Source organism: Phacochoerus africanus, chromosome 7, assembly GCF_016906955.1.
Source record: "Phacochoerus africanus isolate WHEZ1 chromosome 7, ROS_Pafr_v1, whole genome shotgun sequence".
Taxonomy (NCBI): Eukaryota; Metazoa; Chordata; class Mammalia; order Artiodactyla; family Suidae; genus Phacochoerus; species Phacochoerus africanus.
Window position 1 is genome coordinate 72715883 of NC_062550.1, and position 18168 is coordinate 72734050.

At 40.1% G+C, this 18168-nt stretch overlaps 1 protein-coding gene and 1 pseudogene across 5 annotated transcripts in view; one reads left to right on the top strand and one right to left on the bottom strand.

The window, feature by feature from the left end:
- Positions 1–18168, bottom strand: part of DCP1B (decapping mRNA 1B) — a 50745-nt gene that overhangs the window by 13572 nt on the left and 19005 nt on the right. For all 5 annotated transcript variants that reach the window (XM_047787906.1, XM_047787904.1, XM_047787903.1 and 2 more), the window contains one exon: positions 1061–1127. In XM_047787906.1, coding sequence (XP_047643862.1) covers positions 1061–1127 — 67 coding nt within the window. The remainder of the gene's footprint in view (positions 1–1060; positions 1128–18168) is intronic.
- LOC125131384 (MOB-like protein phocein) lies at positions 11007–11592 on the top strand (annotated as a pseudogene).

The following is an 18168-nucleotide window of genomic DNA, read 5'->3' on the forward strand; positions in this document are numbered from 1 at the left end:
TTCCTTCGAGGCACTAAACCATCTGCGAGAATGCAGGGAAAGACCTGCCTCCCTATGAGCTGCCTTGGGGCTCAAGAACTGGTCAGAGCTGACAGACCCCACGGGAGACAGCGTGCTGCCCTGGGCCTCCTTTCAGTGTCATCGGTGGGGCTGACAGTGGGACAGCCAGATGGGAATTTAAGTTTCCCCAAGTGCAGGCTGGGACTAATCACAAGGCATCATGTGATTAACAGAAAAAGAGACTAGTCACGAGAGAGAGATGTCTACTGATCCCTAAACTGGTATTAGCTCAGGGATTTCCAAAAAATTGAAAACACAGACTCTCCTCAGCACTAGCAGAGTCTGAGCCTCACAGGAGCAGGTAGAGGAGAGGCTCAGGGCTGCAGGAAACAGGGCAGCCATTTAGAACGGCTCTGGACACTCTCTTCACTGACGACACCTCGAAGGAAAAAACTGCTAATTTACAAATGAGGATAATATTAAGGAAAAACTGCCATTTGGAAAAAATTCATATAACATATTTCACATGTGCAGGAAAAAATGAGGTGAACCATTCTATAACTTTACTTAGTGGAAATATAAAATGTCATCCTTTTTATTGATTGATTGATTGATTGATTGTCTTTCTCTCTTTTTAGGGCCATACCCTCGGCATCTGGAGGTTCCCAGGCTAGGGGGTCCAGCTGGAGCTGTAGCTGCCAGCCTACGCCACAGCCACAGCAACACAGAATCTGAGTGAGCCTCGTCTTCGACCTAGCCATGTCTGCTGACCTAGCTGCCAGCCATAGGTCACAGCAAAGCCGGATCCTTAACCCACTGAGGGAGTCCAGGGATCGGACCTGCGTCCTCATGGATGCCAGTGAGGTTTGTTAATGGCTGAGCCATGATGGGAACTCCTATTTATTTTTTATTTATTAAGCAATAGTGACTGTTTTGCTAACCACTGTGAAAAGGACTGCTGTAAGAAGTGTATGCTGCTAAGATGACAGTGTGGTTAACACACTTAGAAATACAAACAAAAGCACCAGGTCCTGACAAATACTTAGCCTGCAGCACTTACTTTTTCATAAGCTCTGCAATTCTTTGGCATTCTTCCTTGTCATAAAACCAAATTCCATATATGGACACTGCAAAAAACACATCCAGCAAATTATGAACATCTTCAAAACTACACGATGCAAAGAAACTTCCTTTCCATCTTGAAGGAAATACAAACTCACTGAATAAATGAAACCAGTCATTCGAGTTAAAGCTTGAACACCTCACACTGGGGCTTTTTAGGCCCACGGAGAAGTCTATAGAGGGTCTATGCACGCTTATGTGTGCGCACACGCACATGCCCACATGTGAGCATATTCCACTTTCATTTGTTTTTTCTTTTTAGGCGTTCCCTTTGGCATATGGAAGTTCCCAGCTAGGGGTCAAACTAGAGCTGCAGCCGCTGGCCTACAGCTGGATTCAAGCCAAGCCGCGTCTGTGATCTATGCTGGTAACACCAGATCCTTACTCCACTGAGTGAGGCCGGGGATTGAACTTGCATTCTCACAGAGACAACGTTGGGTCCTCAACCCACTGAGCCATACTGGGAACTCCTGTCTTTAAAGTTTTCGGAAACCTGATGTACAAAGTAGGCCTGGAAGCGGAGAGGAGCCCTCCTCTTTCTCCCAGAGGGGGTTAACTGAAAGACTAGCTTTGTAAGCCCTAAGCGAAGATAGGGAGCAGGAAAAACAAAATTCAATAGGAAACCTCTGACTTCAAAACGTCTGCACAGAATATTTACAACTGCTGAAAGATTAGATATGGTTATGACTTAATGACTTTGTGATGAAAGAACAATGTGGTGTAATATAGCTGCTATTGATGCATGTAAGAATCTTCAAATAAATTATATACTTTAGCATGTGCCTATCCATGCCATTTTTACAGCAAAGGCTAAACAGTTCCAAAACACACTGATAAATATCCGGTTGTGGGTCTGGTGGTATTAATCATATAAATAATACATTAACTACAAACACATTTAAAATAATCTTCACTGAAAATAGCTGCACTGTTAACATGTGGTGATAAAAACCAACAAAATATATTTTTAAAAGGAAATTATTTTTAAATGTAAACTTGCAAAATATTTAATTATGTGAATATTATTTGGTCATTAAAACAGCTGTAATATTTTGACAACTTTTTTCCCCTGCTCACCTAACCAATGGTTCAGTGTGGCATTTCTGCGTCTTGTCCGTAAAGATTCTGATATCAAAAGGTACAGGAAATGTCCTTTTGGTGCTGTTTTAAGCAGATGTCTTTAACAGGAACCTATAGATCTGAATTACCAGCCTGCTGACAGGTGGCAATGGGGTGTAACTCTTCATGTAATTAGCGCACCAGGAATCTTTTATCTTACCTACATGTGGCGGGAGAGGGGGGGAATGGGAAAAAACCCAGCTTTTTCTTGAATGGGACTGTTGTACCTTCCGAGAAATACGTATGCATACTCTCTGATATACTGACATTTAAAAACAGAATATCTGCGTTGGAAAGCCTATGTGCTGAGAGCCTCAATATCACAAAGAAATTCTTTCATCCCAAGATCATGAAATGAGTACCTTAGAATTTGACTCAAGGCTGCCCTGGTCCATCGACACTAATTCCCAACGCTGGGTGTCTCCACAGATTCCCCTAGGCCGGCCCACATCCCCATGTTCTCCTGAGTGGGTGGACTGCATCACGGGCACTTGGCCATGAAAATCTAAAGATGATGTGCGTCTTGGAGGCTTTAATCCTAGTTACAAAACCAGGATCCTGCTCTATTCTTTGGTTACAGTGAAAACTTCCTTTCCTTGGAGAATGAATTTTCCAAAACTATCAGAGGAGAAGAGTGGTAGCAGGGGAGAAAAACACGTAACTAAGAGATTTGAAACCCAGTAGCAGGGAGGATAGCCACTTGTGTCTTATCAGTAGAAGACAGACGCAGAAATATTTTGGGTGCCATTGGGGGGATGTTACACATTTGTGGCCTTTGACATAAGGAACTAGCTTTCTCATAGGAGAGGATGCCAAGGAAACTGCTGATACAAAGAGAAAAGCAGTTTGAAGAGGTTATTACCACGGGGAAACTGACAGGGATGGAAGGAGGGAGATGGCGGTGAAACACAGCTTTCACAAGTTAGGCAGGATGAAGCGGAGCCTGGGTGTGAAGCAGCTGGTTATCCAAGACGCTGCAGAGATTTCCTTAGCACCTGACCACTTATCTCTAAAGCAACACGACTTTGACATTAAAATGGGATCGTTTTCGAACAGCTCTCGTCATCCCAGTTAATACATAGTTTGAATGAAAAGTTAAATTCAAGGGGGGTGAAAACAGATTTACCAACAGTGCTGCCTACTGATAGGTAGCACCAAGATAAGATATTGAACTGGGCCTAAATTTTCCTCCTTAAAATAGTTTTACGACACGAGCACATTCCACGGGGCAAGGGCGGTGAGTTGCCCTGGATAAACTTATCACTCTCCTGCACCGGGGGAAGGGGGAGGCATCAAAGCGGCTGGTGGTGACTATGAAATCCAGAGCCCGTCACCCCCTGGCAGGTGATGAGCTGACGGCTGACAGAAACCATCACATCTCACTCTCAGTTTTCCTGGGCGGCCACAAGGTGAGGCCAGCCTGGTGCAGGCAGCGGGTGCCGAGGGAAGAAAGGAAAAGACCAGGTTAAAGAGAACCAAAGAAGGTGTGGTGTTGGAATTCTGAAACTTGAAGTGATTGCTGTAACCTAAACCCTGAGATATGGGACACAGGCTCATTGGGCACTGAGATGTCACAGCAGGGACAGTTTCCATGTTTTAGAAGGTGATCAAGAGAGAAGTGCACAGCACGTCCAGACCGGCCATGTTTCGAGCCTTCATCCCGCCTGCAACGGCCGGGTACCAGCCGCTGCCCAGCCGCTTGGCCCAGAGCCAGGTGGGCTTTAAGGGCACTTTGGTGCATGAGGCTCAGCTCGGCGCTTCTTATAGCTCTTCTGAAGGTAAGAAACCCCAAAATGGAGTCAAGACTTGGAAGGCCCTGCTGAAATTTACTCTATGACAGTCTAATAATGCTGGAACTCGACTCCCCTGTGCTAAGAACACATCTTCAGGGCAATCATCCTCACATGGATGAGCTGCAGGGTTTGCAATTTTGCCTAAAACTGCACTGCCCTGGTTGATGCCATGCTTTGGAAATTCTCAGTTGAGAAAAGCCATGTTTGAGGCAACAGGCAATGTAACATCGCCTAGACAGGTCTATTAAAACATCATGTATTAGACACTGTCTACTTTCCTTTTAATTCTTCAAGAAAGATTAGGAAAGCAAAATTTCCATGTTAGACCTCTTGTCTGAATATTGTAGGTACAACAGAGAGAGAGGGAGGGGGAGGGAGAGGGGGAGAGAAACAAGCTAGTGGGATGTGATAATATTTTCTAATTTCTCCAGCAAAAAAACCTAAAGCTGATCAAATTTTAAGAGGCTAGTTGAGCGTTTATAGAGGGAATATCAAATGTCCTCAAATGTACACTCATTTGGAAACTGTTGATTCTCATTAGCATGGTGCATGGAATTCATTTTGGAAGTTCTTGGGAATTTACCTTGTGTCTAGATTACGTTACTAATGAATATTTCTATAAATCTATTCTCTGAAGACATGTATCATTTGTTCTATATTTGACCCCAAACAACTTTCAACTCCAAATCATGAAGATGGCCTGCAATCTTTCAGTAAAGGATTCACTCTAATGTTTGTGCAACTTTCAAGAATAAGGCATATTTCCATATAGTTGGTAGGTAGATAGGCCACAACTGCAGGGGTGAAGGTGAAGGAGGCAGGGTTAGGTGTTTGATTCGGGGTGCTCTCGTGCGCTTTAAAAATAATCTAAGTTCTCTTATAAGGATAGGAAATATATATATATATTAGTCAATATACAGCAAAGGAGATGTGTAAGTCCTCTCTTTTTGCTAGGAAAGCCATGGAAACCAGGCAGTGTAAATGACACAAACCTCTCCTGGGCACTTAAAGATAAGCCAAAAATTGAAAAATTCCTTCAAATTCCATTCTTTCCTGAAGTCTTTCACAAATGAGTGGAACAATGGAAGGAGCAAGAACATCTCATCATATATTTGGTGTGAACACTTGTTTTGAGACTTTGCTTGAATACAGAACTTCTTGGATTATTGTACATTTATCCAGTTCCAGTTTTACAGCTTGAGCCCAATGATGGTGACTGGGCACTGGGTGTTCAGTAGGAAGCACACACACACACTGCTACTAGCCTTCCGAAAGATCACAAGCTGGTTAAACACTTAGGAAATGGGGCGGAGGAACGCTAGAGCTGGAGGCGGTGCAGGGGTGCGGATCAACGCCTCCCCCCTTCCCGTCACGAGTTAAGGAGGTCTGCTACAGCCACAGTCATGTGTCCCAGTCCGATCTGTCTCCATAAAATATGCCCCTCTCCCAGCCTGACAAGCGAAATATATAAAGAAACAGCAACACAATTTTCACGTTTGATTGATTTGTAGGCTTGGTTATCAGAGATAGGAATCTGACTTGTTTAAAATAAGGTTTAAACTCTCAAAAGGATGCTGGGAAGTAGCTGGGCACGAGAGGCCAGGTGCTTGGGGTGCTGGGGGTGGGGTGCCTGGCTGGGTCTGTGGGCAGGACCGCAGTGCCCAGGCTTGGCTGGGGGGCTGCTCGGTACTAACTTGGTACTTCTCCCCATCTGGTTGCTCTGTGCTGAGGCCACGATCCTTCTGCACGTTCTTTAATGCCTTCAGAACAATGTTCTTTCATTCACCGTCTGCCTTTGCTTCACTGTCCAAACACGGACACGATCTTGTAAAAGGAAATCTGCACTGGCCCCCTCGCGTCTACATAGCACTGTTATCTTGGTCTGGTTCTTTTCACATGACATTGTTTTACTGCACCTCACAAATCAGTGGTCCCATGACCTCCAAATACTGGAAGGTACACAGGAGACGAGAAGCAGTTTCTATTTGATGAGTGACTAATACTCATGAACATTTGGGGGGAAACAGTAGAAAACCTAGACAATCTGTGAAGCAAAAACCACCTCCCCTTTGTGAAATAAATTAACTTCATTACAAAATTAACATCATAAACAACAGCAACAAAAGCAGCCTCTCTACTAGAGCAGTACATTACTTTGGATGAAATTAATATGGATCTCCAACTATAAATGAGAAGTTTTATCATCAAAGAACAAGATGGATTTTTCCTTCAAAATGTGCTCATTTGTAACAAATGCGTGCCACCACATAACTAGACCAAGATCCCCCATGGGAATCTTCAGGTCCACCCCCACCCCCAGGTTCATGAAAGGTTTCATGGAATCTTCCTCATTATACACTAACTTTCTAATTTTATTTATTTCAAGGGAAAGTAGCTTTAGTCTAAGAGGTTTAACAGAGTATAAACATTTAAAAAATTAGGAAGTAGGAAAAGTCACAGGTAACAGTAAATACGAATTGGAACAACTCATTCTGTTTTGTTGGCCATTTAAGTTTATATCTTCATTTTGTCCATAACCTTGTTGGCTAATCCCCAAAGCCCCCAGGGTGCAGGGTCACGAGCCTGTGCTCCCTAAGGCATCTTCCCTCCCCAGATCTTCTGCTCCTTCAAGGCTCCTCTAGGGGGAAACGGTCTCAGATGTTTCTTTGCTCCCACGGTTTTTGGTACACCCTCCCCAGCTAGAGAAGAAGCACATGACTGAGTGTTTGCAGAAGTGTGCCCTCCACTAGACCTGAGTCCTGGTGGGCAGGACTTGAGCACATGATGTCCAGCATGTGGCAAGTTCAACAGGTGTCTGCTGACCAGAACAGGAACCTGAGATGTCAAGATCTCGTGGCACGTCTATGACAGCGCTCACTGCTCCGGCTTAATTAAACGTGGTCACCGCCCAGATGCTCACAGCGCGGGGTGCTCCTCATGTTGTCCTTTTTATTCTCCCCACCCAAGTTTATCTGATAATCTTGGGCTTAAGCTGTGGTGGTGGGGTCTTGTCACCAGCTCCCTAGGACTGTACATTCCATTGATCTGGCACCGTGCAGGCACTGGTGTCATTTTATGTGTATTAATTTTTGCAATATTTCTTCCAAATACCAGTCTTCTTGATGGACTACCCGTGAGGCACTGGGAACTAAGAGCTCAAAGAGCGTGCAATTCATCTGCAAAATCACAAGCATTTCTCTCCAGATTATAAGTAACAGTACTTTGATCCAGCAGAACACTGATATTCATATTCCAGTCAAGTCTCACGGTGGTATTCTACAGCTTATGTGTGCAGGTCCTTAAATTATCTTAAAGTATCACATGCAATGTCACTTACCCCAGCAACACATGAAAATTATCTGACGTGAATCTCAATAGAGCAAAGTGAGTCTTGTCTCATAGAATTGTAGTTTGTGAGAAATACATGCTTAAGTTAAACAAAATAGTGTATTTCTACAGGTCAAAAACTTGTCCCAGTGAAAAACAGACTTCCCCATATTTGAATCAGATTATTTAATCAAGGGTTTACTAATTACAAGAATAGCTTTGCTGAAATACCCTAACTATAAAAATACATGGGAGTTCCTGCTGTGGCTCATCTGGTCAAGAACCCTACTAGTATCCATGAGGGTGGAGGTCTGATCCCTGTCCTGTTCACTGGGTTAGGATCTGGCATGGCTGTGGTGTAGGCTGGCAGCTGCAGCTCCAATTTGACCCCTAGGCTGGGAACTTCTATATACTGCCAGTGCGGCCGTAAAAAGAAGAAGAAAATATATATATATATGTGATTGCTGAAAAATTTCTAAGATTTTACAGTGGTTTAGCAAAGAGCCAAATGCTACTTCTAGAGCCAGACTTTCTATACTTTTCTTATTTTGACCTTAAAGTGTAATTTTGGATATAGCAGACAAAAGTCCTTTCTGTTATAAATAGTTAAATCATGGTTTGGTTCTACTACGAAATAATGGCCCTAAGGTTGAATAGACGATAATTCTAACACCAGTTCTTGCCTAAAATTGTTTTCTTCCTCCACAACCCCTAAGAATATGAAAAAATTGTAATTTTTCCTTCTGTGGGTTAAGAAGTAATGATCCAATCGCTTCAAATTGATTACTTGCAACTACTTTCTAAGTAATTTTTGGACAAAAAACAGTAATATAAAAAATAGACTCTAAAAGAACACAACGAACACTCATTGCAGCCATACTGAGCACTTCCCACATGCAAAGCACTGTTAGGGAAATAAAAAGATGCTCACTCATTTAAGCATTTCAGAAAATGTTTTGGAATCCAGTTTTTCTCTGCCAAGATTTAGACTTCTAACATATCAAGCTGGGCTCTTAAAAAACGAAAGATAAAAAACAGTCATCTACAAGCTGCAAACGCAGTACATGAGTCCAAATAGCATTACGATGCATGTTTCCTGGGTAAGGATGAGAATGTTAAGTCTTTATGGTCCAGGATAAAACAAAGCGACCTCTCTTTAACTTTACTCTCACATGGTGTCTGTCACCTGACATGATGCGCTGCATGGTCTGTCTCATGTAAGCAGGCCAGATGGTTAAGTTAAATAAGCTCAGAGAGAATACACATTTCCTGTCTAATTCGAGAGAAGGTCCTGCCTGCACTGAGTCCCCTGATCACAGATGATGGCGTGTGGAGGCTGTGAGGACGGCATGGTCAGGGCGACAGCACCATGGACCCAGACTGTGTGCTCCAAGGTGCTGTCAGGTGTCACAACGCAACACAGGGGAAACAAAGGCCCTAAAGTGAGACTGCTTCCACCAGGCTGTGAAGAGCCTTCTTTAATTGCCAGGATACTGGTTCTGTAGACACAGAATTTAGAGCGCTTCCTTTCAGCATGAGCTGAACACTGACGAGACAGCAAGAAAGCAATTCTGGGCTTAAGGTCAGAGAAACAGGGATCATCACTCACGCCCCAGCAGGTGCGCAACCTCTAATCACAGATGAAAACACTTTAGCTTCTAGGATGGCTTGTGGTAAACAGGCCAGTTTTTCAGTTGGAACAGCAAAGCAATGACCGCATTACCATTTTAAATTTCAATTGTCCTTCCTTCTTTCTAAGAAGCACAGATGGAGGCGGTAGAGAAAGTCCTGAAAGGGGGCCCACTGACCACTGCTCTCACACATGGTGATGAGCCTCAGATGCACAGGCACCTCTCTGCTTGGGCGGGAAATGTCGAAATCCTCATTTCCCATTCCACACCGCGCCTGATTTGAAGGAGTTAAAGATCTTGTATTGCTGGGCAGATCCTCAACAGAATGACATTCTGTTGTTATTAATAAGATTCTGTGTAGTAGTAATGTCAAGTATTTTAAGCCATACAATTACTTTTAAGATTTTTTTTACTCTAGAGGGCTTCAGTTCAATACACAATCCCCTAAAATGGTATGTGAAATGGTGTGTATAGGATTTTTGAGGTGGGGAGGTATGGATCAGAGCCCCTAAAACAATGCTTGGCACACGGCAGGAAAACAGAAACTATCTGAGGGAGGGGGCAAGGGAGGCCGGCAGCCAGGAAGTTCACCAGATTCTCAAAGGGGTTTGTGACCCCTAAAGGTTAAGAACTACTATTTGAGGCTATCAGCATACCAGTAAATATCTCAAAATGGAAAAATAAACTCTCAATTATCTGTGGGCAGATAACACGGCTTTCATTTTCTTCGTAATAAATTTACACAGGGCTCACTTTTAACCTTTCAAATTGCTTTTGTAATAATTGCCTGAATTGACTCCAAGGCTAAGAAAACAGATGATAAAGGCTCAAGGTTTTAGAATTTGTTAGAAGACTTTTATTGCTCCCAGGGGCCTGAGGTCGGGGAGAGGGCTTAACAGCCCCAGCAAACCCTTAGCCTCCTTGGCCTCACGCAACTTTGGCTACTGAAAGGCGGGGTTTTTGTTTCAATCTTCATCGTAAGGAAGTAAGGAAGAGGGAGGATTTTAGAAAGCTGGGCGACTTTGTGGCTCTTTCTCAATCACCCCAAGAAAAATATCTTCAAAGTGGACATACAAACATCAGGCATATGGACATACACAGCAACTCTGGCATTAACATATAAACAGTTTCATAATTACGTCATATCCAGAGCTGTTCACTTTCTGCCTTTATTTGGTGCCACAGAATACAAACATAATATATGGTTTCTGCCCACCAGGGGATTACTCTTGCCACTGCTTTCTGCATAGTCTAGGAAATCAATAACCAATTAATTAACAGCAGTACAACGGAAGAGCGAACATCTTAAAAAATGCATTCTCAGTGAGCAATGCTGATTCCAAATTATGACCTATTTTTGTTTCCAAATTTGACATTCTCACTGCTATTCTGGTATATACTGTATATACAGGTATATACAGGTAAATTTCCTCTGGAGCTTTGGAAGAAATTAAAGCATACACCTCATAATGTGTTCTATAAGAGCCATCAAGAAAAGACTGTATTTTAAAATCTTATGGTTTACATATTGTTCTAGGGAAAGGAATGCAGAATAGATGCCAAGAGTTCCCTCTGTTACAAAACGGACTCTTAAGAAAGAAGGGAAAGTTATATCCTTCTACTCTGGAAAAGATGAAGTTCCACAGGTTTTCATATTTGTAGCAAAAAGGAAACCTTTCCTCCCTGAAACATATGGAGAAAGCAGTTTGTGCTTCTTAATCTCCTACCCCTATTTTGCCTCTCCCTGCTTCCCTCTCCCCACTGGTAACCACTAGTTTGTTCTCTGTATCTGGGAGTCAGTTTCTGTTTTATTGGATTCACTAATTTATTTTTTATACTCCACATATGATAACATACAGTATTTGTCTTTGACTTCTTTCACTAAGCATGATACTCTCCAAGTCCATCCGTGTTGTTGCAAATGGCAAAATTTCATTCTTTTTTATGGCTGAGTAGTAATCCATTGTAGGTCCCCTACATCTGGGTACTGACTCCAGCCACCTGGACTCTGGCACTATGGTCATGGCGGAGGTGATGGTTGTGCTGAGGGGGAACAGGCCAGGCACCAAGGCTCAGGATTTCTCTAATTGGACTGATGAATCCTTTGATGAAATGGACAGTACCCTAACCAGCAGTATATTCAACAGAGCATAAGAGCATATTGTTTCAATACTGACAACATTCCTGAACCACCTGAAAGCCAAGAATGAAGGTGTATGGAAGTATGAACATTTAAGAAAATTCTGTCTTGAGCTAAATGGACTTGCTGTCAAATTCAGAGTGAATGCCATCTAGGTACATGTACTCCGATGATAGCAAGTGAACAATGGATTTTTCTTTGTACAGCTCATAAAACTCCAAAAGAGTGTCCTGCCATAGACTATACTAGATATACACTTGATGGTGCTTCATGTCTTCTGAACAGCAATAAATATTTTCCCAGCAGGGTTAGCATAAAGGAATCATCTGTAGCAAAACTAGGATCTGCATGCTGTAGGATCTACAGAATATTTTCTCACATGCTTATTTTCATCACAGGCAAATATCTGATGAATATTAAAATGAAACATTTTAGGGTCATCAATTTTCTAAATTTGTGATGAAACATAATTTGATGTTCAAGGATAACCTGATTGTTTTATTTTATTTTTACTTTTTAGGGCCACATCTGTGGTATATGGAGGTTCCCAGGCTAGGGGCCCAATCGGAGCTACAGCTACCCGCCTACACCACAGCCACAGCAACATCACATCCAAGCTGTGTCTGTGACCTATACCACAGCACACAGCAATGCCCGATACTTAACCCACTGAGAGAGGCCAGGGATCGAACCCACAACCTCATGGTTCCTAGTTGGATTCATTTCCACTGTGCCGTGACGAGAACTCCTGATTGTACCAATTTTAGAAGATGAAGTTCAGAATTCAGTTTCTGGGGAAAGTGAAGTATGAAGAAAATCATATAGAAAAAATATACTGATGAAATAATTAACTTTAATTATGTAATATACATATATCATTTTAGACACATCAATCATATATACATATTATAGCTTCTTCGTTTATAGACACATCAATCATGTATCCATATTATAGCTTCTTTGTTTAGTATAGGTTTTTGTATGCTGAGTGTTGCATTTTAAAATGGGACATACTTTAAAGTTATTCATTGAGCTCTATATTCACCAGTGTGGCACTTGTGGTTTTTAAATAAGATTAGTAGGGAGTTCTCGTTGTGGCACAGTGGAAACGAATCTGACTAGTATCCATGAGGACTTGCAAGTTTGACCCCTGGCGTTGCTCGGTGGGTTAAGGATCTGGTGTTGCCGTGAGCAGTGGTGTAGGTCACATATGTGGCTTGCATCTGATGTTGCTGTGGCTGTGGGATAGGCCGCCCACTATAGCTCTGCTTCGACCCCTATCCTGGGAACCTCCACATGCCCTGGGTTAGGCCCTAAAAAGACAAAGAAAAAAAAAAAAAAGATTAGTATTACCTGTTTGTAATGCCTGTTAATAAAAGAATTTACAGTTTGGTAAAATTGCTGCTAAGCAATCACTGGATCACAATCCTCACCAAATCAACCCATCTATGAAAAGATGAGTAAGCATAAGGTTTCACATAAGCTATCTGTTAAAGAGATAGTAATGTTTTCCTTTGGTTTTATACCTGAGTTTAGATGTCTTAGAAAATTCCATGGTACCTATATAGTTGTCTTAACTGTTAACTTTTCCAAAATGAGATAAAAGTGTTTTAAAATTCTGTTTGTAGTTGTTGCTATACATACATAATTATGTGCATATTCAAATGTAAATGCAAACGAAGCATTAGAAATACTTAAATAATCTTACTATGCTACATAAAGCATATTTTAGATTAGCATCCTTCGAAAGGATTTATCTTTCTCTACAGTGGACTGTTATATATAAGACTGTTATATATAAGAGAATGATAATGATAAAGTGTATAAACAATGTTCCCACCGGAAATCTGCCCTGTCCTTCCCTTCTCTTCACTTCCCTTAACTCCCTCCTGCAACGACATTTAGCTGAGAAGCTTTTTACAGACTGATTTAGTGGTGGCTTATACCTATTTATATCTGTATTAATTGCTTACAGATTATCCCTCATATTAGCAGTTACATTACTTTTTGGAAAAATGTATCAGCATGGGCTCTTGCTTAGCTTGGCTTTGTGAAATTGTTCTAACTACTTGGAAAATAGTCTTTAAAATAGTTTGACTCTTCCTGTTAGTAATATCAATCTTTTCATGTAATCATCTAGGCAGCATTTAAAAAGATTTGAAAAATATTGTAGTATTTATTTTACTTTCCTTCCCCACACAGTTTATGTTTGAATTATATGCACATGTGAGATTTTTTTTTTTTGCAGTAAATCACAGCTTCCAAAGTTGTTGATGTATGCTCATACATTTTTTTGGACTTTGTTGTAATTCAGTGTCTTAAGGATTCAACCACAGATTTTATAATCTTACCTACTGACTGCAATTTTTAAAAAGCACTTGAGGTTTTATTGATAACTGGCTGTGAAGAGGCACTAAGGGCAAAAAAAATTGTACATATAGTGAAGAAAATATTTAAATCCATCTTTTGAACAGAGTAACATGAGGGACTTATTTTTCATTTAAACGGGCTATTTTGAAATGAAGATAAACATGTAATCACCTTGACATTTTTTCCAAATTGGAGGAAAATTTTATACCACATTATGAGACAAGTATGTATAGCAAAATCTGGGCAACAGTAGCGTCCTGAGAGTTTGTACATATGTTTATGCCTTCCCAGTTCTGCTAATATATCTGGCTTTCAACAATGCTATCCCAACAGCCAATTATTACTTTACCCCAGCCCACAACTATCTTTTAAGAAGTTTTATTTTCACAGTGAAAGGAATGTTGACTTTGAAATTATGCATTTGTATTAACGTCACTATGAACCAAAGGGAAAACTAATTTTTACACAAACTTGCTAAATATTGAGAGACTAAACTACTAAGTTAATAAATTATATATAGCAGTATAGCTATTCTTTCTAGACTGTCTCACAATGGATTTCCATTGCTTGACTATTTTCTTAGGGAACATGAACTAAGGCAGTGCTGGAATTGGTGATCTGGCTAAGTATTTTGAAACATACTTTGAATATGACTTGGTGTTGATGGGGAAATAGGATTTTTTTTCTTACTTAAAAAATAATCCACTGTAGATATGTACCTCATCTTCATCCACTCATCTGCTGAACTCTTGGGCTGCCTCTATGTCTTGGCTATTGTAAGTAATGCTGCCATGAACATTAGGGTGCATGTATCTTTTCAAATCAGTGTTTTTGTTTCCTTCAGATAAATGGGATCATATGGCAGTTCTATTTTAGTTTTTTAAGGAACCCCCATACTGTTTTCCACAGTGGCTGCACCAATTTACAATCCCATCAACAGGGCATGAGAGTTTGTTCCCTTTTCTCTACATCCTCGCTGACATTTGCTATTTGTGGCCTTTTGACGACAGCCATTCTGACAGGTAGGAGGTGCTATCTCATTGTGGTTTTGATTTGCATTTCTCTGATGATTAGTAATGTCAAGCAACTTTTCATGTGCCTGTTTAGCCATTTGTATGTTTTCTTTGGAAAAATGTCTATTTTTGCCCATTTAAAAAATAATTTTCTTGATGTTGAGTTGTATGAGCTGTTTACATATTTTAGATATTAACTCCTTATTAGTCATGTCATTTGCAAATATTTTCTCCCACTCAGTTGGCTGTCTTTTTGTTTTGTTGATTGTTTCCTTTGCTGTGTAAAAGCTCCAAGCTGAATTAGGGCCCATGTGTTTATTCTTGCCATGTGTTTATTCTTGCTGTTGTTTCCTTTGTGTTAGGAAGCAGACCCCAAAAAATGTTCTATGATTTATGTTCTTCTGCCTATTTTCTTCTAGGAGTTTCACGGTTTCTGGTCTTACATTTACGTCTTTAAATCCATTTTGAGTTTATTTTTATATATGCTGTTAGAGAACATTCTAATTTCATTCTTTTATGTGCAGCTGTCCAGTTTTCCCAGCACCACTTATTGAAGAGACTGTCTTCTTTTTCTGATGTAGATTAATTGACCACAAGTACCTGGGTTTATTTCTGGGCTTTCTATCCTGTTCCATTGATCTATATGTCTGTTTTTGTGCTAGTACCATACTGTTTTGATTCCTATAGCTTTGTAATTTATTCGGAAGCCAGGAAGTGTGATTCCTCTAACTCTGTTCTTCTTTCTCTAGATTGCTTTTATTATTTGAGGTCTTTCATGTTTCCATACAAATTTTAAAATTATTTGTTCTAGTTCTGTAAAAAAATGCCTGTGGGGACTGCACTGACTCTGTAGATTGCCTAGTGTAATATGATTATTTTAACAATATTTATTTTTCCAGCCCATGAACATGATGTACTCTTCCATCTGCTGTGTCATCTTCAATTTCTTTCACCAGTGTCTTACAGTTTTCCAAGTACAGATCATTTAACTCCTTAGGTAGATTTATTCCTTGTTATTTTATTCTTTTTGATAAAATGGTAGATGGGCTGGTTTTCTTAATTTCTCTTTCTGATAGTTGGTTGTTAGTGTATAGAAATGAAACATATTTCTTTGTATATTAATTTTGTACCCTGCAATTTTTCCAAGTTTATTGATGAGTTCTAGTAGTTTTTTGATGGCATCTTTAGGATCTTCTATGTATAGTATCATGTCATCTGAAAACAGTGAGTTTTACTTCTTTACTTCTTTTCCAGTTTGGATTTCTTTTTTTTGCCTTATTGCTATGGATTTCCAAAACTATGTTGAATAAATGTGATGAGAGTGGGCATCCTTGTTGTGTTCTTATCTTACAGGAAATGCTTTCAGCTTTTCACTGCTGGTATGATGTTATTATTATTAGCTGTGGGCTTATCATATATGGCCTTCGTTATGTTGAGGTATGTTCCCTCTATGCCCACTTTTAGGAGAGTTTTTATCATAAATGGATATTGGATTTTGTCAAAAGCCTTTTCTGCATCTATTGAGATAATCACATGGTTTCTATTCTTCAATTTCTACAGGTTAATCAATGTGATATACCACAGTTACCAAACTGAAGAATTGGGGATTTCGTTTAAATACACTGTACTTATACTTCTTATCCAGATCTGTTCATTCTCTGTGTTTATTTGGTACCACAGAATATAAACAAAATAAAATATGTGGTCTCTACACAAAAGGGCCCTGTAATCTATTACCCATGCCTCTACTTTCTGCATAGTCTAGGTAATCAATAACCAACGAATTTATGGTAGTATAATGGAAGAGCAAACGTTTCACAAAATGCATTCTTAGTGAGCAATGCTGCTTCCAAATTATGACCTGTCTTTGCATATTTGACTTTCTCATTGCTGTCACTCTATTATGAATGAGACTGCTATGAAGATTTGTGTAAAAGTCTTTGTGTGAACATATGTTTTCACTTCTCTTAAGTAAATACTTCTAAGTGGAACTTGCTGGGTCATATGATAATTACATGTTTAATTATATACGAAATTGCCAAACAATTCTCCAAGGGGGATGCACCACATTTCCCTTCCACCAGCAACGTGTGAAAGTTTCAGTTGTTCGACATCCTCATTAACACTTGGTAAGGTCAGTCTTTTTAACTTTAGCTATTCTAGTAAATTATGTGGTATTCTCATGCTTGTTTAATTTATATACCTATCCAGTGTCCAATGAGCATATGAAACAGTGCTCAACACAGTTATAGCAAAATGCCAACGAAAACCACAATGAGATATCACTTCAGAACTCCCAGAACAGCTTAAATTAAACAGAGCAACAGTACCAAGTGTTGACAGGGATCTGGAATAGTGGATTTCTAGACATCACTGGAGAGAATATAATTGCGCACAACTTTGGAAAACTGTCCAGCAGAATCCACAAAGCTAAACAAACCTACACAGTACATGAGGGGCTGGTATAGACCCCAACAAATAAGTGCATGCCCACCTAAAATCCTGAGCCAGAATGTTCATGGCAACTTGACTCACAACAGTTCAAGACCAGAAATAATTCAGATACCCATCAACAGAGAATAGTTTAATAGACTGGATAATGGATTAATAGACTGATGCTATAGTGCACTGCACAGCAACACAGAGGAAGAGACGTCTATGGGACACACCAACTCAGAAATCCCTGACGATTAATGCTGAGCATCTCTTTATTGGCTATTTGTTTATTTTCTTTTGCAGAGTGCCTGCTAAACATTTTTCCAATTTTTAAATTGGATTTTGTCTTTCTAAAATTGAGTTCTAAGAGTTATTTATATATCTGGGTATAACACTATGCCAGGCATGTGTGTAATGTGTGTGTGTGCACGCGCGTGTGTGCGTGCGCACGTGTGTAGTGACTATTTTTTCCCAGTCTGTGCTTTGCCTTTTTATTTTTCTAAAGGTAACACACCTTTAGGTATATAATAGAAGAACGGAGGTTTCTAATATGACAGCAGTTTATTTTTGATGAGGTACAGTTTATCATTTTTTTCTTTTATGGTAAATGCTCACAAGATTCTATTTAAATCTAGCATTTGGTTATACTATACCATACTAGTTCTTTGTTTGTTTAGGCGGTACCCATGGCATACGGAAGTTCCTGAGCCAGGGATCAAACCTGCACCTCAGTAACCTGAACCACAGCAGTGACAATGCTGGGTCCTTAACCCCCTGAGCCACCAGGGAACTCTAATACTACCTGTTTTTAACTATTTTTAAGTAGTTTTTTTTAGTTGCTTCTACAAAAAATGATAAAAACTTTCTTATTTAATTCTCAGATAAAATACAGCACAAGCCTTATTGTTTAAACCATACAGCCATGGTTCAGCAGAATTAAAATACCAACTTTGTAGCAGTGAACAAACTTCTTAAATATCAAATCAGAATATTTCAATAAAAGTAGAATGATTTGAAAGAAATTTCTATAAATTTTTTTGTAGAACTTAAGTTTTATAAAGAACATTCACACAGATGAAATTAATACTTTCCCACGTTAGGAGTTCCCATCGTGGCTTAGTGATTAATGAACCCAACTAGGATCCATGAGGTTGAGGGTTCAATCCCTGGACTTGCTCAGTGGGTTAAGTGTCTGGCGTTGTTGTGAGCTGTGGTGT